This window comes from Labrus bergylta, chromosome 9 (genome assembly GCF_963930695.1).
Source record: "Labrus bergylta chromosome 9, fLabBer1.1, whole genome shotgun sequence".
NCBI lineage: Eukaryota > Metazoa > Chordata > Actinopteri > Labriformes > Labridae > Labrus > Labrus bergylta.
In genome coordinates this window covers 5,207,527-5,232,296 of record NC_089203.1, presented here as the reverse complement: position 1 = coordinate 5,232,296, position 24,770 = coordinate 5,207,527, and the positions used below count along the sequence as shown (strand labels likewise).

At 41.3% G+C, this 24,770-nt stretch overlaps 1 protein-coding gene across 3 annotated transcripts in view; it reads right to left on the bottom strand.

Moving 5' to 3' along the window:
- The window catches only part of tenm1 (teneurin transmembrane protein 1), a 168,557-nt gene that overhangs the window by 44,688 nt on the left and 99,099 nt on the right, over positions 1 to 24,770 (bottom strand). For all 3 annotated transcript variants that reach the window (XM_065958726.1, XM_020629724.2, XM_065958727.1), the window contains exons 12-22: positions 24,164 to 24,349; positions 23,982 to 24,011; positions 23,727 to 23,873; positions 19,894 to 20,128; positions 17,529 to 17,648; positions 17,169 to 17,430; positions 15,053 to 15,338; positions 9,268 to 9,411; positions 8,807 to 9,059; positions 7,591 to 7,611; positions 661 to 893 (exon numbers count right to left, since the gene is read on the bottom strand). In XM_065958726.1, the coding sequence (XP_065814798.1) occupies positions 661 to 893; positions 7,591 to 7,611; positions 8,807 to 9,059; positions 9,268 to 9,411; positions 15,053 to 15,338; positions 17,169 to 17,430; positions 17,529 to 17,648; positions 19,894 to 20,128; positions 23,727 to 23,873; positions 23,982 to 24,011; positions 24,164 to 24,349 (1,917 nt within the window). The remainder of the gene's footprint in view (positions 1 to 660; positions 894 to 7,590; positions 7,612 to 8,806; positions 9,060 to 9,267; positions 9,412 to 15,052; positions 15,339 to 17,168; positions 17,431 to 17,528; positions 17,649 to 19,893; positions 20,129 to 23,726; positions 23,874 to 23,981; positions 24,012 to 24,163; positions 24,350 to 24,770) is intronic.

Here is a 24,770-nt window from a genome sequence, read left to right as displayed (position 1 = left end):
ATACATCATTCATAATGTGGACAGTCAGTCTGTAGTACAAGTTTTTAGATTTGATAAAAGGACACAGAGAGGACGTGAAACTGTAGGATATATATAGACACAGAGGAATCTAAAGGCAGATATGGTGAGAAAGTGTGAAATGAGATCACAATGCAGTTACATAAAAAAAAAAAAAAAAATCACACATGATAACCACTTTTTCACATGCTCTGATAGACAAATGACGCTCAAAGCACACAGTGTGTCAGAGAGAGTTTGAGGGTTTTTAAAGGGACTTTAATGTTATCAGGATTGGAGCTTCTGTCGAACTGGTGAGGATCCCAGCAGAGATACTGAACGTAGTGTAGGGATGTGGTGAAGCACATGAAGGTTACCTGGATATTTTTCATAAATTTAGGAAATTATTAATTTATTTCCTGTCAGCGTAATGAGCTGCTTCGGTAAAAATGTGTTGACCTTCGGAAAAAAACTCCTAATCCTGCTGCTAGGTGTATCAAGTATTATGAATACTGATCCGTGACTACTGATCCCAAATCCTGATGTACAAGCCTTGAGCAGTGATACTAAAAAATGTAATTCATGCTCATGGCTACAGTGTGTAGGAGCTGTGAAGTGACTGAGAAAGTGTCTTCATTAGACGTACTGTCTTTAATCTCCTACCTCGAGGGTTGTTGAGTGCAGCCTCGGTCGCCTTCCTGCCCTCTCCGCAGTGGCTCTGGTCAAAAGGGAGACACTGCTCCCCTGTCCCGGCCACCACCTCCAGGTTACGAGACAGATCTTTAGGCTGCCCGAGGTTCCTCACCCGGTACACTCTGCGACTGCTGGTGTCAGACACGTAGAGAACCTCTCCCATTGGATCCATGGCCAGGTAGTATTTATGAGCAGGGCTCGTGCTGAAGAGAGAAATGGACAATGTTTCCGGCAGAAAACAAAACTTGAGGACACAAAGAAGGTCATTTTCATTTTAAAACAGCTGAGTGCACATTTTCCAATGACCTTGACATGACAAAAAAAAACCCATTATTTTAGTTCAACTTGAATGTTTTACAAAATGATTCCTTTATTAAACGTGTGCAGCCATAAAACTAGACAAGTTTAGGCAATCATTTTACTCAGTGTTAATGATAAGACAATATCAGTTGTAGACATGTAACAGCATGATATCATCACATTGAATAGCAATCAAAAGAGTGTGTCATGATGCCTGTGTGCTCACAAGAAGAAACAGCACAGATGCTCACGACCACACTGACTTACAGAAACGTGTATCTGTAGGTTTGTTCAGAAAAAAAAGTGAAATGGGTTATGAAATCCATGTGTAAATTCGGTCTTAGATATGGTCCTTGTTTGTTATTACTAAGTTAATTCCCATGCAGCAAAAGCAAACCCAGAGATTCATCTTCACAGACCTTTCATATTAGTCTAAAAACAATACAGTTTTCCCCCCAAAACTATTGTGAATGATCCTTTCCATAACTAGAAATAAATCATGTTGACAAGGTAAATGATGGCCATTGATCCCCCCAGCTAATAACCCACTCTGTAATACAGGAGGCCAAGACTGGATGCTGGCTTCACCGAATGACAGTTCTTCAAAGAGACGAGAATGTGGAGCAGTACTCTTTGTTAAGGTCATAGACTGTAAATATTAATGGATGAAGCCTGAGTGACGTCACCCATCTGTTCCTGCAGGGGGCTCAAGAGGCTCATCAGCAGCCGCCGCCATGCTGGATATCCTGTCTAAGCCTAACTTTCAGAGGTCAAAAAGCTCCAGCAACACTTGGAGTACAAAACTCAACCTCAAGCCTTTCACTCTAATGCACCTTGCTAGTTGTACCAGAAAATCCCGGTCTACTTCTTCAGCCTAACATTCAGTCAACCTAACAACGGGCTGAGAGCTGGAGCTGAGGTGGGTTTTAAACCTCAAGACCGTTACATCACACCCGCCTGTCAATCAGGTCAGCTACCTATGGATAACACATATTATTCCTAAAATCAAAACGGATGTGTTTGAAAAACTAATCAGACGTAGTATGTGTATTGTTTTTTGAACCAGGCTGTAAACATGTTAATTAATGCTGTTAAAACGGCTTTTTTAATGTTGTATGTTCAAACTTAATGCCGTCAGTCATTAGTTATACACCTAATATGTGGTAAATTCATAATGTAGTACTGCAGTAAAGGAATTTTGATTCTAAACTTCTAAATAAATAACTTTAAAATGTATTTATTTATTTGTTGTCCCAGATGCACTGCTTAGTGTTCTTAGCTAAATACTAATTTGCAACACCTGTCCACTGGAAGCTTTTAAAATCACACACTAATTCTTTTGGTGAGGAAATAACGGAGACCTTACATCAGAGTCTGTTGAGTTAAGAAAAAGACAACTACATTATATAATGCTCAACTCATAAAATGACTTGTCAGAATGAAAATGAAAAGTCAGAGACAAAATTAGCGAGCTGAGATTTTTTTTCTTTTTAAAAGTGCTGTTGTTTTTTTGTTCATCATAAATGTGCCCTGGTGTCAGGCGGAGTTCAGGAACATTATGTAAATGAGTTTGCAGACTGGATGAAGTGAAAAGCCTCATTTATACCTTATAAATAAATCTGTCCAAGGCTGCTTTCTCTTTGTGCAGCTTTTCCATCATATCATGACTCTGTTGCACTGGACTGAGTGTGCATTATGAGAAGACTTTGAGAATCCTTTTGATAAACCTGCTTTGGATTTTATTACAGGTGATAGTTACAGAATGTTTCTGAGGCTTCATTTGATGCTGACTGCACTGGGACATGGTCCAGAATACAACACACTGAAATGAGAGCAACAGGAAAAGATGATGCACATTAAGGGTGTGGGAAGGTCCATGACCAGAATAAATCCCAGAACATTCATACAGCTAAATTTGGCCTTGGTGAAATGAGCCATGTGGAGGTTTAATTGTCTATTATTCTGGTTGCTATTGTTAGTTTATGAGAGGTGAGAGTGGACGAAACGGATAATAGGATGGGAGTCTATTCAGTGTAAGGCTCAACATACAGCATGTTGTATAAAGGTAAAATAACACACATGGTATGGGCTATCTACTTGTCTTTGTGTTTTAATAAAACTACCTTTTGTCCTCAGTGTAAGCCTCAGGCTTAGGTTAGCACACAGTGAACACTGACTTAATTTACCCTGATATTGACTGTGAGCTCTATACTGTATTTTGTGTAGGAGGGTGGCGACCCTGTGGGCACGGATCTGTGCAGAGAAGAGTTGACTTTATTCAGAACATATACACTGCAGTTCAGTAATTACATTTAACCTCTGAAGTCGTGTGCTGTGTTGTGTAACCGAGACTTAAACGCTGTTGTGAAAAAAAGTGTTTATGAATTTTGAACACTTTAACTAACCCAGAGCTAAGCGATTTCTTTGTTGCATGATATCTTATGTCAGCCAGGTCTGGTCAAAGGCATCCTGCCAATTCAACTCAAAGACGGCCTCTAAAAAGCCTTTTGTCTTCCTTCTAAGTAAAAAACAAATTTCTTGCAAGGGAAATAACGAGGTCAGGGGAAATATCTCTCATGTCAAGCTTTTGCATGTTTCTAAATCAAAAGTACATTTACATTACTCACAGACCTAAAAGCATTTATTTTTTAGGATACTAATAGGTTCCTATTATTTCCTGTTTGCTTTTGACAGCAGTTTCATGCTGTGAGGATATTCTGCCCCCGCTAACCCTTATCCTCTCCAAAGAGAAAACTTCCCTCTGATATTAACCTGAACCTCCTCACAGCCCAGAAAGAAAAACACCGCTACACAGGCAAGGGTGCTGTCAGTCATCTAGTCCATTAAGTGCATAACTGTTTACAGAGCCCTGCACTGAACTGCACATACATAATTTAAAACTTGATCCTCAGAGAGTTATTCACCGAGTTTCAAAGTGTGCCACTGCTCAGCGCAGAATATCATATCTGTCGGGCCTCCACCTACCACAAGCTGAGGGTGGAGAATATAAGTGCTTACAATACACCTCACCTGTCTTTAACTCATTTAGATTCTCTAAATATATCCATCCAGTGGAGGGGAAATAAACAACAATAACTACCACAGCAGAAACAACCCGCCTCTCGCCTTCCTCGTTCCCTCGACACATAATAACAAAATAATGATCAGAGTTGAGAGACGTGGTGATCCAACTGTTCTGTCTTTCTGAATCGACCGTCTGGGCTCTCAGATAATGCTGTATAGGACTTCCTCCCCTATTTGCTCGACTCCTCACTCAAACTCGTGAAGGGAAAGAACAGACAATGGTTTTGCAGTGAGTACATCCCATATTGTCTCCCCTTAGAGAGCACCTTGTTTTGAAGGCCTGTTGGCTGATAGGCACTTTGCTGGGAAGAATGTGGAGGGAAAAGCTTTGAGAGCTGAATATGGATGAATAATTAATGTATCTGACTTGGAAGAACAATAGTATAGAATGAAAAGAGAAACACTAACATGCTGCTAACAGTAAAAAAGCTGCTTGCGGGAGAAAAAGAGGCAGGAAGCAGGAACTAAAGGGGAAACTTCCAGGGCGAGAAGAGGGCATCCAAAGTGCCTTCAGAAGAATCCAGTATAGCTATGGGCTAAGACCACTGGTCCCAAGTGTTTTTATCTGGTTCTAACATCCCCCCCTCGAGCTCCGAGATTTATTGTAGTACCACTTCACAGACACGAGCTTTCAGGTTCTTAATGTGGCCTTTGAAATCTTATAAAGTGAAGATTAAATAATAGTTAAAGTATAAAACGACATACAGTGAAACTTCAATCAATAGTCCAGACGATGAAATGACCCTGCCTTTATTTGAGACAGACGTCGATAGAAGACAGGTCTTGATTTATTTTCAAACAAACCTCATGCACAGCAAAGGTGGGCAAGACTATACAATTGTAAATGTGTACCAAAAAGAACATTAATTAGGATGTTGATGAACAGATTCAAGCGCAAAACACTCATTTTGGCGGCTGTGGCTCAGTGGTAGAGTTAGTCGTGTCTCAACTGGAAGGTCAGGGGTTTGATCCCCAGCTCCTGCAGCAACATGTCCGATGTGTCCTTGGGCAAGACACTTAACCCTAAGTTGCTCCTGCTTCTTCGGCGGCAGCGTATGAATGTGTATGAATGGGATAAGCTACTTCTGATGGTGAGTTTACTCAGCAGCCTCTACCATCAGTGTGTGAATGTGTAGGTGTGACCTGTGGTGTAAAAGTGCTCTGAATAGTTGGAACACTAGAAAAGAGCTTTACAAGCTCAAGTCTTATTACCATACCACTTTGTAAAACAGCTCATTTATGCTAACCTGCGGCACAGTGGGGGAGAGAGGGAGAGACCCCTGTTAATAGAATCACTAAGGGGTGCTGTGCTGGAGCTGTGTTAACATATCAGAATGTCCGTATCTGTTCAAAGAATATACTGATACCGCGTACCGGTGTGTTTTCTCATTATCATGATGATTTAGTCCTTTCCTGTTTATAAATATATACACAAAATATCGTGATGCTGTATCGATTTTTCTCCCACCTCTACTGGTGTTTAGAAACATTATTCTGTCGTTCTTGCACACATGTTAAAGTTCATCTTTATTTAGTGTGCCTTGCTGCTTTTTCTCCTTATTCTTGACCCCAAAACTATTTCAAGGGCCTCGAGTTGAGACATGCCCTCATTTTTAAATGTATTATTTTATTGATCATTACATCATTACTCCCCCCACCCCCTTGCTCCCTATCCCTCTTCCTGCATCTTATCCCATCTCTCCCCCTATCCCTTTCCAACCCCGGCGCAGTCTAGGCCTGTGAAGGCTGCTTCGTCATGAGCCGGGGATCCGGCCGAAGATTTCTGCCTTTTAATAAGGCAGTTTTTTCTTACCACTGTAACTTTTTCTGCTTTGCTAAAGTGCTCATGATGGATAGGCCGGGTCTTTGTAATATAGCAATAAGTAAGGTCTTCTACCTGCTTTTTGTAACATAACAATGAGTAAGGTCTTTTACCTGCTTTTTGTAACATAACAATGAGTAAGGTCTTTTTACCTGCTCTTTTGTAATGTTAACAGACAAAGAGTAAGGTATTTTACCTGCTTTTTGTAAAGTGTCTTGAGATAACACTTGTTATGAGTTGACGCTATACAAATAAAATTGAATTGAAAATTGAATTACATGGACTTGGCCTTTAATGGGGTTTGGCTTTAATCTGAAGTTTTACAGTACTAGTAGATCATAATTAGGTTAAGTTTATATGCACTTGTATTACAAGTACTTTTAACGTTTTAGCTCAGTATTAATACTCACTTCAGAGATTATTGGGGGACTGTTTAGTTTTTAGTCATTTTAATACTTCATATATCACTTTAGCTTGCTGTTTTTAACTGTTCTCATGACTGTTTTCTGGTGTTTATTTATTTAATATCGCTAACAGTTTCAATTGCTTATTCATTTGGCTAACATATTCATATATCCATTGCTTCAAGCTAACTTTGTCAAATATTTATCCAACACCTTGAGCTCAGTAAGAGAGCAATCCTTCATCTATAGCATTTAGCAATATATTATAATAATGTCTCTATTATCCTGCTTTAGCTGGCTGTGTGAACCTTTTCTCACTCACTCGACTGACTCATTTTCACAACTATCTCGTGGCAACATTGAGCGTTCAGTTGTAATATTTGACTCAATATGCAACTAAATTGGTTCAAGCATTATTTCTATTTAGACTAATTAGTTGAGCTACTTTCCATTTTTTCCGTGAGTCCCTGGCAAATGCAGGCTAACCCCTAAGGGTACAGGTAACCTTGGTTGGGAATCAAGGGCTTTGGCTATAAAGGATCAATTCATCACAATTTGTGCACATTCACATTTTACGTCCTGAGGCAAAATGTTCACACCCACCCATACTTAACAACCATAAACACCCTGCCAGGTTATCCTCTTTGCATGGTTGGAAACTTTGGCATCCTGGAGATACGACATCTTGAAAAATCCTCTCTCTTTCAAAACGTATAAACCCATTCTGTCTCTCTCACAAAAACCCCCGAGCACACTTGCACAACCGGTTCGATATAACCCCTGATAGTGGAGGACACACAGACACACATGCCAACAGCCAACCACACACATACACACACACACACACACACACACACACACACACACACACACACACATACACACACATACACACACACACACACACACAGAGCCTGTAACATCTGTCTAATCTCCTGTCGAACATGGTGTATAGAGCTCACATCCCCACTAAGGCTCTGGGCCAGGGACCATGTCAAGGCCATATAGGGCCTCAGGCTTTCAGTCCAGCTCGGTAAGAGAGTCAAGTTCCACATCCTCCTGACTCCCAGTAATCCTCTGGAACCAGAAATCATTGACATTTTGGCTGATTTCAAACTTTTAAAAAGTAATATACCCTAGTGAAATGTACATGAGGATTCCATCTGACTGCAGCTTTAGTATATACAGATTGTGAGGTTGTTGTGTGCTGATACAAGCATACAGCATGATACATGATTAAAACATGTTTCATGCAGGTATGTAGAGGACGTGTTAATTATCAGTTCTCACCTGTGTCTGGTGTCCCGGTTCCTGGTAACAAGAGAAAAGAGAAGAATAAAAACAATCATTTATGATGCAAACGAGAGCCGCTCAGAATTTCATCGCCTATGATGGCTCCATTTTTCCTTCATTAAGTGAAATACGGGTTGATTTAGCCCTCCACAGTGTTTCACATTAAATATTAACCTCAACAGGAAGCGTTTTGGCATTTCCTCTCAGAGGACAAGGAGGTATCAAATACAGACACGAAGAAACCTCCATCTGAACCAGAAATATTAGTCAGAGATAAAATAATAACAGAGAATGGGAGAGTAAAGTTACATAAGGAGAACACTTTACAGGACAAATGACTGTGCAATCCCATCGAGATCCTACGCCTGAGAAAATACAGAAAATAGAGGATGTAGTGCCTGCAGCGTGGTAGGAGATATCATCGTCATAATCCACAGGAAAAAAAAAAGATATCTTTGTTTCTCACCAAAGACTTCCAGCCTCTCTCACATCCTAAAGAGGTAGATCTGTGATGTCTTAACCTTGTACCATCTGCTTTTGCAAGAAGATAAAAACTTTAGAATCTATTCTTTTGAGATCAAACAGATCACAACTGCAGATGCTGACCATGCCAATACCTTTTCTAAACCATATCCGCTGAGCTAATTTATTTCAATTATGCTCAAGGCAATGAAATGCTCCAAACCCCACTGCAGGAGCTCTCTACCAACACCAGTGTCCTCTTTAAACACTCTTAGGGTGCAGTCACACTAGGTAATCCATACAAGCATGTTTGACACCCCCGAAGTCCAGTTTTATCTCATGCATGAGCACAAGCAAGAGCACACCGCGTGTACATGAAGTATAATCGATCCCTGCCTCCATTATCGAGAAACTCAGGCTGTATCTGACAAAAATGACTCAAAATAAGACACAAAGTCAGTAAAGCAGCTGTCATGTACTCTGTGTGTGGACTCGGACCCGACCAGGCATCCCTTTAAAAATAAATAAATGATTGAGTCCCCCTGCATTATAAATCAAGCACACTCCATGATCACATAAATCCATTAATGTGTTGTATTAAAACATTATGTACAACAGGTAGCTGTGCTCAGGCCGGGCAAGTCCTGAAGTAGTGTGCAGGTCAGAAGTGAAATCAAGCTTCAGCACTTCTGTACGAGGAAACTGGGCCTAGTGTGAGTGCACCCTTATTCCATACAATCGCCAGTCTCACTTGAGTTCCAGTATGGTTCTTGTGTATCCATCAGGATGGACCCTGCGGATGAAGTTGAAGTCCCCCACGTAGAGAGAGCCGTCCGGGCCGCTAGCAAGAGCCACAGGGGCGAACAGCATCATGTCCCGAGCTGCTCCACTGCAGCTCGGACTGCAGGGGACGCTGCGGTAAAAACCATTCCCCATCACAGTGCTGATGACAGCAGGCTGCTGGGAGAGGAAGACGTTTTCTCCGTTCCCTTTGTGAAGGATTCCTGTGGAGAAGAGAGGGATTAAATCAACACAATCAGCTTCTTTTGCTGTTTGTTTTTTGCAGGCTTTAATGATCATTTCAGATTTGATTCTGTTAGAAGTATGTCCTGGCCTTGTCACCTGGACCCCTGCATTTACCTCTTTGTTTGTCTGGGGGAAATGAGCTTAATCTGCATAAAGCATTACACATAGCATTTTGTCTGTTCTCACCACTGTGTATGTTGAGGGAGTGGTGTTTGTCCAGAGACCATCCTCCCAGGTCTGATGGGACCAGCTCAAATCCGTGCATCAGGGCTGTCCTCCTCTCCCATTGGATAACGCCAGGACATGTCTCGTACTCATAGCCGACAGAAACTAAAAGGAACACACAAATCAGAGAGCTTTATATTTTCTGCAGTAACTGATTCTTTGTGTTTTTCGACCACAGGTGTGAACCTTTTAGTCGAATCAAACGGTCAGCAAGTTATGTTTAGACTTAAGACTTTTGAGAGTCATTGAGTTGGCTCTCTTTAACCTAAATGGTCACCATAGTAACTGATGACTCAGCATATAAAATGCAGGAGGTGTACGTTGACAGTTTTAGAGTTTAATCAGCTGTAAAAAAAAGTGCCACCCTTTCACTTTTTCCTTCTTTGATGGTATTCCCTGAGAGTTATATTTTATCACGAGGGAAAACTGTATTTTATTTTGGAAGTTTGTTTAAGCATACAAATAATTAGTTATTATTATTAATTATTAGTAATTATACATTCATTTTACTAGGATTTGGTTGTGATTTGAACTAATCCTTCTTAATGGGACCATGTTGGATCTAGTTAATGTTCTTGGGTCAGTGTACCGATCATCTGTGTCTTTAAGTTTGATGTTTAAACGCTCTTAAAGATGAAGCATTTAAACAGAATTAAATGGTCAACCATATTGGGGCGCTGGTGGCGCAGTGGTTGGTGCGTGCGCCCCATGTTTGAAGGCTGTAGTCCTCCAAGCCCAGGTTTGAATCCGACCTGTGGCTTCTTTTTTGCATGTCATTCCCCACTCTCTCTCAAACATATATTTCTCGTTGTTATACACGATCATAACTAATGTTGAAGTGTTTCTCTCTCTCCTTATTTGAAGTTACAACGTTGCTTTTTATCCTCTGCAAACAAAAAGAAAATTAATAATCAAAGTTATGACGTCCATAAAGCCTGATTTTGCTCTAAGGTTGTGTCAGCTAACAAAAAGATAACATGGGTATGCCCAGCTTGCTTTGTAGTTTCCCCCCTCTCTGTATTTTACACTAAGAGCAAAAGTCTGTATACTATGAAGTAGGATTTGTACACAACTTGATGGCAGACTTTACACAAAGGCCCACACATCCCCCCCCCCCCCTTATAAATGTACTGTACTGAGTGGGGAGATGGATGAAAGGCCTGTAGCGAGACCTCATCATCAGTGTGTGTTTGTGAGAGATCAGTGAGAAGTGGAGGCGTAATCAGGAGGAGCCTGTCTTCATGAAGGAGCCCTAGAATTAGCTGCTTGGCCTCTTAGTTGTAATGATACGCTTTCCACTGCAACTAACAACAGCCTTTTTTTTTTTTCCTTTTTGGCTTGGCAGGATGAAAAATGTTCACACAGAGATGTACTACCTCAGACTTGGAGTCGGTTTAAAAGAAGTGAGTGACAAAGCAGTTGGAGGTCAGCTTGATAAGTTGTTTGTATAAAACATGTGGATAAGTTTCTCGTACAGTAAGGCACATGCACAGATTAAGATTTGCTTTGAGTGGTGAAGACTTTTATTTCTGGTTTTTAAGGTGTTGTTAATCTAAAGGGATAACAAGTCTTTGAAATCTGCATAAACATAAGTTTGAAATCTGTATAATATAAGCAGTAGGAGTTTGAACACAGCACATTAAACTCAGTGATACTACTTGTGATAACATTTCTTAAATAAAGTTCATGATATGCTGCACAATAAGGACAGCTTGACGTGTCTGACACAAAGTTGGGAGAAGAACAGTCGTTGCTGTCAGTCAGTGGTTGCACTGATCTTTCTTAACTCGCTTCATAGTAAATCAACACGCCTGTGAATTGGCAAGCACTCAAGGGGAAGCAGGGAGCAAAGTCAGCACATATATACCAGCAGATGTGGTGGAATACGCAATGAGGGGCGCTCACGTTGTGTACCAACTGAGGAGATTCCCTTTAACACAGAGAGAAACTCTCCGCAGGCTCACAGGCCCCGACTTAAATCTTCTACTCAATGGGTACAATCAATAAAGTGATGGGGAGGGAAAGTAATGGGTGATTTGGGACACTGGGGATTGTTAAAGGGGAAAAAGGAACCGTATAGTGTCAGACCAAAGTTCTTAGTTCGGGAACTATCTCTGAGTGCATTTAAAAGGTTCATTTGTTTCAATTGTGTGCACTCTGATAGGCTTGTGATCCTGTGTTTTCAAAGGACATAAAAATACCTTTGAGGAACTAGCTTTAAATGTGTTATTGTACTTTATAGAATAAGAAGTGACAGACTAGAGTAGTGTCATATCTGACTATTAAAGTCCCCCTCTTAAGAAACGTGTTCCATGGCCTGGAAACCAGTCCGTCCTGAAGAAAATGCATTAAAAAGTCTATAAATACAAAGCCATTAAAAGAAAGGACAATAAGCTGACTTTATTTGCAGAACAAGGCATTTCCAGGACAAAACGGGCAAAGCAATCTCAAAGGGAAAGTGTCAGTGTATTGAGAACTGCTTCACAGCCGAATATTGCTGTAGCTATATTTCATGAAACGACACAAACACACACACATATACACACACACACACTCTCTCTCTCAAAAACAGAATGAATGCACATTCAATATCTCACAGGTGAAGGCTTTCATTCCCCTCTGCAGAAGCCTCAGGCAATGTGTTCTCCCCAGCACAAAAAAAAAAGAGCATGAGCGCCGTTCCTCATACTCTCTGGCTCTGTGTGAGAACATGGAGGGTCTCTGTTTGCTCACACATGTCGGCTTATGTGTGTGTGTCCATGTGTCATAGTGCCAACAAAGACAGGGAACCATTAACATAGGGAGTCAAGAGGCCAGTATGAGCTTCAGGCAGAGGGAAACAAAAAAGGAAATATCATTTTTAAATAACGCCTGATAAAAAACGATTCTTTTATCTCCTGTTTAAGCGTGCAGGAGCATTTTTCTGTTTTGGTTCAAGGGGACAGAATTATAGATTTTAATGGTTAACATATACAGGGGGGAAAGTGCTCTTCTTAAGTATGTTTGCCTGACTGAAGACCTTCACTGCCAGTAAACTTTGAAGAAGATGCTTAACATAACTGTCAATAGCAAACTAGTGCCCCAGAACGGAACAACAACATTTTATGGTTTTCAAAATTAAAAATAAGTTACTCTTCTTCTGCACTTCAACAGCTGTATGAAGAATTTTCACACTGTTTTTTTTTTATTCTCCTTGGAGGATTTTTTCCTGTAAATCTGATATTCTCTCTCTTTTATAAACAGAATCTCTGTTTTGGTTTCACTTGGGCACCCTGACATTTCTTCGCCTGTTTTGATATCTTTGTGAGAAGACGGGCAGTTGAGGGTTTTGGGATGCTAATCTAAAAGTGTACTCCACTCCTGATGAAAAAAAAACAAAAAAACGAGTGCATCTCACACTCTTTTCAGAACAAGTCGACATGCAGCTCCACCTTCATGTTCCATTATATTTTGTTGATTTGGAATATTTTGTTGATCAAAAACACCTAATTGACTTGTGACGTCCTGCCCTCTCTGCCTGCATGTGTTTGGTTGGATTGGTTTAACTTCCTGACTCAGCAGCCAATAGGCAGAGTCAGGAAGGACATCAGGAAAGAGGCCATTTCTGAAAAGTCAGAGTTCAGTTAGAGTGCAGACTTTTCAGTAGGAGGTTTTAGTATACTGAACCCTTGTGGCATTTTAGGGTCCACCTCAGTAGACTGAACATTTCAGTATGGATACTAACTTCCAGGTTTTGTGCAGTATGGTTTGGATGCATCCTTTCAGGAAATGAGTCGTATTTTAACACCCACAATGCTGTGCGAAATTAAATGTAAAACCTCCAAATCAAAACAAACGAGGATGGGAAAATAAAACCCCCAAAAAACAAGGATGGGTGTGGCCGGATTGGGTAACGCACCTCGTGAAGCTTTGCATTATTTTCTGAGCCATCGTGCATAACACATCTGAGTCTGAGTGTCAATAAAATGAGGCGGGCTAATGACGCCATTTCCACACTGAATGAATCAGAGGAAGTAGGAACAAATATCTGCCTACTGAACAGTAGGTCCTAACAGTATACAGCACGGATAGAAGGGACTGTCTACGGTCAGATTGCGTAGGCACTTTGCAATTTGGAAGCACCAACGTTAATCAGGCCTCATCTTATCGAAGAGCTTCCACTTCTCTCTCTCTCTCCTCTCCACCAGCTGGTCTGGTTTTGTTTGCGCTTCACAACACTCTCCACTCATCCATACGTTGCATTCATGACTGATTTATCAGTTTGAAATATTTATGATTGTTTTAAGTTTCCTTTAAAAAGGAATTCACTTGTTTCTTGTGTGATACCCTTCTTTGTGACTATATGAGTCAGTTCATGACAGTCTAGAAAGTACTTAAGAACAGACCAGATGGACATCTAACTACTAACTACAGAAAATCTACCACACCTGTCAGTTGTTTTTTGCCTCAAAGATGTTTACATGCATGCACTTCAGTTATTGCGTGCATGCACACATTTAGGGCGGACCAAGCCTCCAGCTAAAGATACATTTCACACATGCCAGGAACTATAGCGAGGAAAAGATCAGGGGAAAACATGAGTGAAGAAAAAAAGAACAAGGGAGAGCAGAAGAGAACAGGAGTGAAGCAACAGGGGAGATCAGAGGGAATGGAGGAAATAACAAGCAGAAGAGAAGAGAGGGTTCAGGAGAGGACATGTACACAGGAAACATAGTGATGATAGAGAATGAAAAGGGGGCTGAGGGAGGGGGGATAAGACGAGCGAGGGGGAGGTGGGTCAGAAAAGCAGGGCAAATAAAAAAACGGGATCACTGGAGTTGAGAAGAGGTGAGAGATCAGGACAGAGCTGAAGCCGATGAAATGCAGCTCAAACAGATAAGGAGAGGAGGGTAAGGATCAGTGGGAGAGAGAAAGCCTCGGGATGGAGAGATGCAATCTTTGTATGAGACCATGCACTCAAGTGGACAAAGCTTCTGGTATGTCTGCGAGATACCTCAGCGCTTAAGAAAAGCTCTCCAACTCCACTGTTTGTCAACAACCGAGTGGTGAAAACAGATAGCAGAGACATTACATCTTAAATGACCTATAGGAAGGCTTAAACTAGCTGTTTATGCCAAAATGAACCAGAAGTGCAAAAAAATGGAAAAGGTATGTATCCAGCTCTTCTCTTGGTGAAAGAGGAAATTAGGGAGAATTAAACTACATCAGGCTATGTTCAGATACAAGTGTTATGCACAGATTTAGATCTAGTGTTATAGTCTGTTCTGTCCAGAGTCTCCCTTCCATAACAGACTCTCACCTTAATGATAGTTACTCGACAATATCTAAGTAGAGCTTTCCATCATCCCATTCCTCTTCTCTACTGTCAGTGGTGAGGGTCTTAGAGAGTTGGAGCAGGGTCTTACCTGCTTGCTTTTTCGCACATAAAATGCCATGCCCACAGCCACAAACGCTAGCTAACATGTCGGTAGTGTGGAGGTTAGGTGCTCATCAGTATTGTTAGGTCTTTTTGGATGTTAATTATAGGATTGAAAAATTGACATTCTGAATACTATTTCTGGATACTCTGGATTCAATGATTCATGATTTTCACGTGGTTAACACGATGTTTACTTATGTTGGCCAAATATTCTTCCTGTGATCTTTTACTTCAAATGGACAGGGACAGCGGGAAGATGACAGAATATTAAATCAGTCAAAGATCTTTTATAATTTTCCATTTAAGTTAAGATGTTTTTCTACCTACCTGTTGCATAAGTGAGACCCCAGACCTCCTGCCCATAAACGTCAGTCTTGTTCCAGACCAGCCTGTGGACCAAGCCCGGTCCGGCAGGGTACCATCGCTGGTACAACCGTCCCTGGATGGACGCACGGACGTGCACCTTAGAGAGACCGCCGAGCGGGGAGATGGGCGACGACGGGGAGGGGGGTGTAAGGAGTATGCGCAGCAGAGAGAGGTAGCCTGCAGCTCGGGTGCTCAAATAGTTCAACTTCACAAAAGCTCCTGGGATTGAAACTTCTTCCTGCACCGCCTGAGGAGAACAAGATGGAGAGCAGAGTGAGAAATACAGGTGATGCACAGAGGATTAACAAGAAATGAGACGGAGAGAATAATATAAAAAGTCATGGAGATTTATTAGTACTTTGTATTTCTATAATGAGCTGATGTAAGAAGTGCCAGTGGCAAGTACAGGATGAAATCACTCACACAGTCAGGTGCTCTTAATCTACCAAAGATGCTTTAATAATTATTACAAAATGAGTTTTAAACAATGACTTCTGTCTTTTTCTTCTAAAGAATATATTTTTAACAAATGTAATTAACTTGGTGAACATAGTAAGATGTTTTTTTAAAAAGTAAATCTATATTTAAAAGTTTATATTCATAGAACTGAGACCTAGTCTACACGAAGGCAGGTATTTTTGAAAAGGGAGCATTTCATACACACGCAAACAGCGTTTTAGGTTCCTGAAAATGCTTCTTTTTTTTTTTTTTGTAAAACTCCTTCCTGGGTTAAGATGTTCAAGAAGGTGTTTATGTGTACACGGGGAAAACTGAGTGTTGATCTTGTAACGTCAAACTGTGCGCTGGTTTCTCCTCTGTTTGACGTCATTGTGCGACGGTCTCACTTGTGTCTACATGAGATTAGTACGGCAGCAGATGTAACCAAAGTAGTGCTCCCACCATGTTGACGGGCAGAGGCGCCTGAATGGACACTTTTGTAAAAGGAAACGGTCATTGCAGAGGAATGGTAAGAGCATTTTAGCATGTCAAGGAAATGGTTTTTGACTTGGCGTGCTCATGACATTAACAGTGTGTTTTGCGTTTTCATATATATATATAAAGATGTCTTTGAGGATTTAGTGATCGTGGACAGGATTGTTTTTTTTTTAAACAGAGGAGGAAAACCCTTTAGTTTTAAAAAAGAAATACTCGCCTTATTGTGGACTAGGCCAAAAGGACGAGCAACAAAGTGATGCTGGACTCTCTGATCATCTGTTAATCAGCTGCTTTGACAAACATTTATTCATCCACTTTAATATCTTCTTGTCTAAAATCTGATTTAATTTGAAGATTTACTTTTATTAAATAACCTCCAAGATGACTATCGCTGCCACATTTTCATCAAAGGGCTTTCAGGCTTTGATTCCATTATCAACACAGGTGAATTCAGTCAGTTCTGCTCAGCTCGCTGGGAACACTGAATGCTGTTCCTCCTTTTTTCTTTGCACACTGCCTGTTTGTCCCGAGGTGTTATTTGTCATGAGGATAAAATGTTCCTTCATTATGACGCTCTATTCATACCAGCGCCGCTGATTCTGTAAAATGAGCTTGATCTTTGAAGTGAGGACGATGTGTTGTTGATGTGAGCAATACTATTTACAAGTCAAAACTTTACTTTCTTGTGCCACAAAAGGGATCTTGTGACAATAGAAATGATCGGATGTGACATTTGCTGCGGTCTGTTGTGTGTCAAGGTAAAAAGAAATGGATTCTCTGTATACCAAGACTTTTAATAAGCTCAGGATGAATTTTGTAACCCCGAAAAAAAATCTTTGGAGTCACATTGGAGAGTTTGTTTAGAATCACAAGTCTGACCTCCTCATCTGACCTTCAACCACCTCATTTGCTAAGGTGGAGAGGACGTTTATGGACGGAGAACACATTTGCATTTCTTTTTTCATTTTTTATTTACATGATGCAAACCTGGACCAGGCTAAATTTACAAAACTCTGTGAGGCCGGGTAGGTTTGTGGTTCACTTGATACAAATTGAGACTGCGCTTCATACTTATCGCCTGTCATCCGTACACACAAAGCAGTGCATTGTTATCTTTTACACAAATCAAGTATTTTTGTACCTGTAGCTCGGGTACTGCTGGACCCTTCTCTGCACATGAGCCTGTATATCTTGGAAGCGGATAGGGTAGGACCAGCGGGTAGGGACTCAAGATACTCCTGATGTCACATTTAGGAGGTTGAGCTTCTTCTCTGGACATGGTCACCTGATCCAGAACCAGGAAGTTGTTGTTAGGGGTCCAAATGGTGCGTGTCTGCGGCAGGAAGGGTGGGCGCTGGAACATCAGGGTCATAGACATCGCTCCCAAAGTCACCAGGTCAAAACTAGATTTAAATGACAGAAAAATAAAATAAGCTTAAAGCAGGCAGACAATAAGAGAGGCACATTTTTTTGTGTGTGTTTAGGCTGTGGGTGTCTTTACCTCCCATCCTGCCTGCTGATAGTGTAACCATACTCTGGATGTTGGGGGAAGGTGATGTTGACTCCCACAAGAGGAGAGCCGTCTTGCAATGCCACGCTACCTCGAATCACAGCCGCCCGACTGGAAAAACAAAGGCAGGAAGCAGAGAGAGAGAGAGAGAGAGAGAGCAGAAGGGAAAGAGGTACACAAAGAGAGGGAGAGGTGACAGGTTTACAATGATGGAGAACATAATCATTGTTTGGAGAGAGAGGCATATTGTGACGGGCTAGCCAAACGACCTTGTGCATGAAGAAAAAGCAACTGGGTTTATTCCACTCAGAACAATTCCCTTCTTTCACACTGAGAAATCTGCCAGAGATTGCCAGGATACAAGGACCATAAATATAGCTTCACCCACAGTAAAACCTTTCAACACCCTGTCATATGAAAACGAAAATCTCACATCATGTTTATATTACACTGACAGTGGTACCTGCAGCAAAAAAAGAGGCTGTGTTGTTCTTTAAATAGCCCTTAAGCTATCAGTCACATCGACTGTTTTGAAATATCCATCTTGATTTTGTGTGTAGAGTGTAAAATACACTGCTTAAATCTAGAATAATCGTGGAACTGGTCAAATGAAGATGGATATGACAGACATGAGTTGAGCTCACACACACACAGACACACACACACACACACACACACACACACACACACACACACACACACACACACACACACACACACACACACACACACACACTCATACACACACACTACACTGTAGTGTATTATATAACGTATAAATAACTTCCCTCTTATCATTGAGCATCTACAATTGTTTGAACAAGGTCACACAGCGGTGACGGTGAAGGTGCAGTCAGAGAAATTCACAAAAAGAAAACAATAAAAATAAATTATTAGAAAATGTTCCAATCCCTTTTTTTTTCTCCCCCTGAGTCAGGGCAAACCTGTACGTAATTAAATACCAAATTTTATGTTCTGACCATACTTCTTTCTGTGCGCGGGTTCTTCAGCCGCTTAGGTGGTAGCCTGGATGTGAGCAGCTGTTGTCTTTCCTTTTATTGATCAAGTTGAGCAGTGTGCGTGAGTGATTTTGTCTCTTTTACAGGTTATACTGTTTTTCCTATTTACCTATGTGGTATGCTCATAATGACTTTCATTCCTGTCAATGTTGTTTGTTCATTTATTTATTAATTTTTTATTTATGTTTGTCTCGTCAATTTTCGTTATTATTATTTATTTGTTTTTATTTGGTTATTGTATTTTATTTATTCTTTCTGTGAAGTTTTCAAATCTTGCACTTTTATTCTTGTCTTTAAACTAAGAGGTCTATTTGTTAGTCTGGGAGGGTTGTTTACAGGGCGAAGGGATACTGGGTTTTTGAATGTTTCTGAGGAAAAAAGAAAAATGTTGACTGCATCCCAACTGTTTTGAACTTGCTTTAATAAAAATATGTTGAAAAAAAAAGAAGAAAATGTTCCAATCACGTACACTAACCTATGGACCAATCACCGTACACTAACCTATGGACCAATCACAGTACACTAACCTATGGACCAATCACCATACACTAACCTATGGACCAATCACAGTACACTAACCTATGGACCAATCACCATACACTAACCTATGGATCAATCACAGAACACTAACCTATGGACCAATCACAGTACATTATCTATACTGTTTCATAAGAGGGATGTATGAAGGATGAGATAGTTTCCCTGGTTGGCTGCATTGCCCATTGTTACTGCCCTGAAAGCTGCCATCGATTTTCCCTTCTGAAAAAAAACCGTCCACATAATTAATTAATTTGTTTATTCTGGGGGTGAACCAGGGGAAAAAAATGCACTTTGCCATATTTCAGGGGAGTATCCCAGTTTGTTTCTAATTTGAACTTTCTAGGTCATCCTCGTGTTGGTGAGATGTTGTTTCCCTCTCTTAGATTGCAGTAAGAGGACTCTGAAAAAATAATTTTGACACCTCATGACTGGTGTAACTGAGAGATACATGAAGCATGCATGTGTAACAAACAGAGTGTGCAGTTGTAGCCTGATAGAGATACTGAAGGACAATGCACTGCCTGCTCATCTCCAGGGGAACATAGACTGCTATGATGTTTTCAGAGGCATGTGAGCCCATGAAGGTCTTTATTCACATGCAAACACACATTCATTAAACAAATATCAGGTAATGGAGGATTCAATGCATTAACACAGATGTATTCACTTCATGATCTACTTCTCCTTTTACATCCGGAACAACTCAAGGACACAGATGTCGTAAGAAAACAAATACATGGAAGGATTGGCATGCACACACACACTTGCAGGCACACGAGAAGTAAACGAGCACATACCTGGTATCAAAGGGCACGTCTCCAGGGAGAGTGTGTGTGGCTGCTTTGCCAAGGAGGAAGCGTATGCGGTGGTAGAAGCTGTGAGTGTGTGTGTTGGTGGGCGAGGGGGGCGTGGTGGGGGGCAGCTGGCTCTGCTTCAACAGGGCCAAGGGGTCGGCTGAACCGTGACACAGAGGGTCAGAGCCGCAACTCAGCTGCTCACAACAGTCGGGGTCCACGCAGTCCACCAGGCCGTCTGAAAGGGAAAGGGAGACACAGATTTACACGAGAGAAAAGAAAGCTGGAATATGATCATTTAGACATTCATCTCTTTTCTCACTGTAGCTTGTTTGGAGAGCGCTTACGTTTTTGCACGTCATATAGATTAGCCTTTTAAATCTTTATTATGCTGATTTAATTACCTACTTAATAGATGTGAGTGACTAAAGGGGATAAGAAGAAGTTTAACTCATAAAGGCCATGGTACTGTATATATCTGCACCGGAAAAGACTCGAAGAAAAGCCCATAAACCTCACTACTCATTTTGAGACTGCCGGCCGGCCGGTGAGAAACTCCACTGGGGTAATCTAATCTACAGCAATAAGCTGCTCATGCATCATCATTATAACAAGTATCAATCAAAAGCAATTCATTAGAGGCCATCACCATACAATTAAAGCATCTAGTGCTATAAATCAGGCCTGAATCAGCAGCATTCTTCCAACGTGAACTCTGGAAGTCTGGCGTAAACAATGAGCCGCACACACAAAGCCAGGCGGCAGGTAATAGGGGCCCAGCTGGCATTTGTGTTTCCTATTTCAAGCCTGTTTCTGAAAAGGCAGGAAACAGTGCTGACATTTAAATGCATCTGACCACAGAGCGCAGAGCCAAAGGCCAACAATATTCTATTATAACCTCCTCCTACAAAGGTAGCATAGTACAATGCTTGATTTCCATAAGATACACTGCTTTGTTATTAATTGAATTTCTCACACCATTGTCATTAAAAGAGCAGGACAGGTTTGTCGCTTGTTATGCAGGCGTTCTTGTTAATTGTTACAAACAAAGAAGCAGAGCATTTTTTTTTTGACACGAGTAGTACCTATAAATATGTATGTGCCTGTGATTACTTTGCCTCGTGCGAGCAAAAAAAAAAAAAATTCAAGCGAAAAAGAACAATACTCCTCGCTCTCATCCAGGTGGGATAATTGAAACTCCCTCTTCAAAGTTCCTCTTTATTCTCTGATTACTTGTGATAGCATCTTTCCATCTCTGTCTATCTTAAGAGACAAAAAGATTGCTGTGAGAGAAGCCCATGAGAGCCTTCAGTATATCTGCCAATTAAGGGAGAAGGCCGAATAGTGTAGCAGAAAATGATGGTATTTGAAAGGCTCTGCAGAGAGGTAGGATGGAAAGATAAGAGAAGTGTAAATGGTCTCCATACGGCTTTGTTAGTCATTCTCCAGCATAATCATCCCTAAACTGAAAGGTTTAATACCTGCAGCACTGACACTAGAGAAAGTTGATCAATATTCATATGGCATTATATTTTCATTTAATGCCATACAGGATGTATATTCCTCTTTGCATAAAGTACCATATACATTTTAATGCATTTTTTTTTGTTTGACAAAGAAAAAGCTGTCCCTTCATCCACCCACTCTGTAACCTTAGCCAGCTCACACTGACGCATGGGAGATATAATGTCAAATCCAAACACTTATAGAAATGTATTAAAAGGGAAGCCTAGCAGTTCATTATGTCACTTCAACAGGAGACGGTTAATAAGCAATGGCTGAAGTATCCTGACTTTAGTTCAAATAAATGTCAAGCTATGTACACAGGGTCCTACACTTCCCATAATGCAACCAATATCACAGCCTGTTCGGCTCTCTGTGCCTGTCAATGGCAAAGTCATTTAATGAAGAGTCAGACATTTTGGGAAAAGCAACTTCATCCGCTGCTTGCTCATTTCTGCTGCCACTCATCAGTGCTAGGGCGCCGCCCACCCACTCCCCACGAGGAAGCTGAATATGATTATTTTATTCAAAATTAGCCCTCAATAAAGGCTAGAAAATACATGTTAAATTTTAAAAAGGCAAAGTTAATATTGATTAGTTATTGACTCAAATGTATTATCTGCATCAATGTGTCTAATGTTGCTAACTGGTGTTTTCCAGTACGTTAGTCTGGGCCTCCATCGACTCCCTTTATGAGTTGGGTGCATTACACACCACCACCCAAAAGTAGGCAGCAGAGGGATACTCCCTTTGATCTGACACTAAGAGCGAGTGTCACTTCATCGGAGCATTGACTGTTGATGAAGATGGATCAGAGCAGCAGACCAGAATAGCAAAAGTCAGCAGTTTTTTTTAAGTTTGTCTCCACAGACTTTAGGAAACATATGCCTGTGAGTACCAATGCATTGGGGCGGCTGTGGATCAGTGGTAGAGTCGGTCGTCTCTCAACCGGAAGGTCAGAGGTTTGATCCCCAGATGTGTCCTTGGGCAAGAAAAGTAACCACAAGTTGTTCCCGCTGCGTGTGAGCGTGTATGAATGCTTAGTTAATACTGATGGTCACTTTAGCAGCCTCTACCATCAGTGTGTGAATGTGTAGGTGTGACCTGCAGTGTAAAAGTGCTTTGAGTAGTTAGAAGACTAGAAAATCACTAAACAAGCTCAAGTCCAATTGGAGTTGTTTGTTGAGTATGTTAAAAATAGATTGTTTACAGATAGATTGTTTTAAGATACATTTATCGCAATGCTGATTATTTTTATGTGTATGTGTTAGCATTAAGCTAACAAATTTAAGATATACATCCTGGTCCATGTTTGAGAAACTGTGCCCCGTCCGGCAAACAGCTTCCACTGCCGCTCATATATGCCCACGCATACTGCAGCTATCAGACCCCCCCCCACCCCACACACACACACACACATACACACACACACACACACACACACACACACATACACACACACACACACACACACACACACACCACCTGAAACAGGACTACAAAAAAGAATATATGCTTTTGAGGTTTCTTTCTGCTGTTTGAAACGATTCAAACGCCACTCATCACCAAACGTGGAACCACACACACAAAAAAAAGCTTTCATTCCCAACAAAAGCAACCCTACCCTGTTTGCAATGATGGATTAAAAGAACCTACTTAAAAGGCACGTCCATAAGGGACTTTTGATGGACTTTCAAAGGTAATGGGCGCAGTTGAGAGGAATATATTCTTTAAACTTGTAACATTTCTGAGAACAGCATTAGATTGGACTGTAATGGCAAGAAAATGATTGTAATGCGCAGAGCTCCTTGTCACGGAAAAGTTCCTTTCTTGTGTCTTCACCTGAGGATAGAACAACACAGCGATGAGAGTGAGCGACACACACCTCTCACCTGTCACAAAACACCTCATAACCAAAGAAGCAGGATTCTTTTTCTGCATGGTTTGCTGTATTTAGACTTGTGACAATTTCTCTGAGTGCCTTTTATCCTAGCAGGTGGTATGCATATTAGACATTTAGCTGTGATAGAAAAACACACACACACACACACACACACACACTTGCAAAGACTTGCACATGCACACACACACACATACAAACCCACCCGCACACACACAAATACATATTCAGTGTAATAATGAACAGCAGGACTCTACAGGAGTCTCAGCAGGACTGGGACAATGCAGAGAGATGAAGGGGAGGAACAATGAAGCAGATTTTCAGCAGGAGAAACAGGAGGTGAAACGATGGACGATATGCCACAGAAAAAGAAGTGAAAGCGGTAAAAGAGAGAGAAAGAGATAGAAAATGATAGATTATGTTAGAATGTCACCTCCGTCGTTGTCTGCTCCATCACTGCAGTCAGTTTCCATGACAACGCTGCATCCAGGCCCACTCCATCCAGTCTGGCAGACGCAGCGCCAGCCGCTCTGCTCCAGGGTACAGCGCCCATGCCCACTGCACAACCCTGGGCAGCCGTCTGAAAAGATGTGTCCCATTGTTAACACACAAATACACACATGGCCAGTCTGTTGGATTTTTGATTAAGTTAAAGGGTCACATTCAATTCCAAATAAGAATAGATTACCTTTCACCACAACGTCCAAATCGTGAGTAACTGTGGAAGGACAACAAGTGAGGATTTTAGTAAGAGAATAAATTGTAAATGGAAATGATTCCTACAACAGCGACACCTTTTTCCTCCTATTAATCATATTGATCAGAATATAACGAGGAATAATTCAACACTCCATACGTGCATGTACTCACCAATGTTACAGTGCTCTCCCTCCCAGCCAGGCTGGCAGATGCATGTCCCGTCGTGGCACTGGCCGTGTTCTTCGCAGCGAGGATGGCACGCTCTCTGGTCGCACGCGGCGCCAATCCAACCCTCCTCACACTGGCACTGGCCCTCTGAGCAAACACCATGGCTGCCACATGGCACAGGACACAGCTCTGTCGAAACAGGTGGGTGGGGGTATGCGTGAGAGAGAAAAAAAAGCGTAAGTGAGAGAATGAGAAGGAGGGGAACAAATGGTGGAATTAAATGGTGGAAGAAAACGGTAAAAGAGACACAGGGGGGAAAAAAGCTAAAAATCTGAGTTGGGGGCGTGCCATTGGATATATGTGAGAGGAAAAAACAAGCGATTGAAAAGGATCACCTCAGAGACTAAAAAGTCGACTTTCTCACAATGCACAATTTTTCTCACCTCTAATAGCTGAGCTCCCTGAAGGAGGGGAGGAGTGAATACACTTATAATAACAGCCAAATGATTCCTATTTGCACTGCATATTTAAACTACAGGGACTCCAATTCAGTTCTATTATTCTTTTCTGACAGTTAGATCAGATTTGGTAGGTATGTTAATACCCTTTC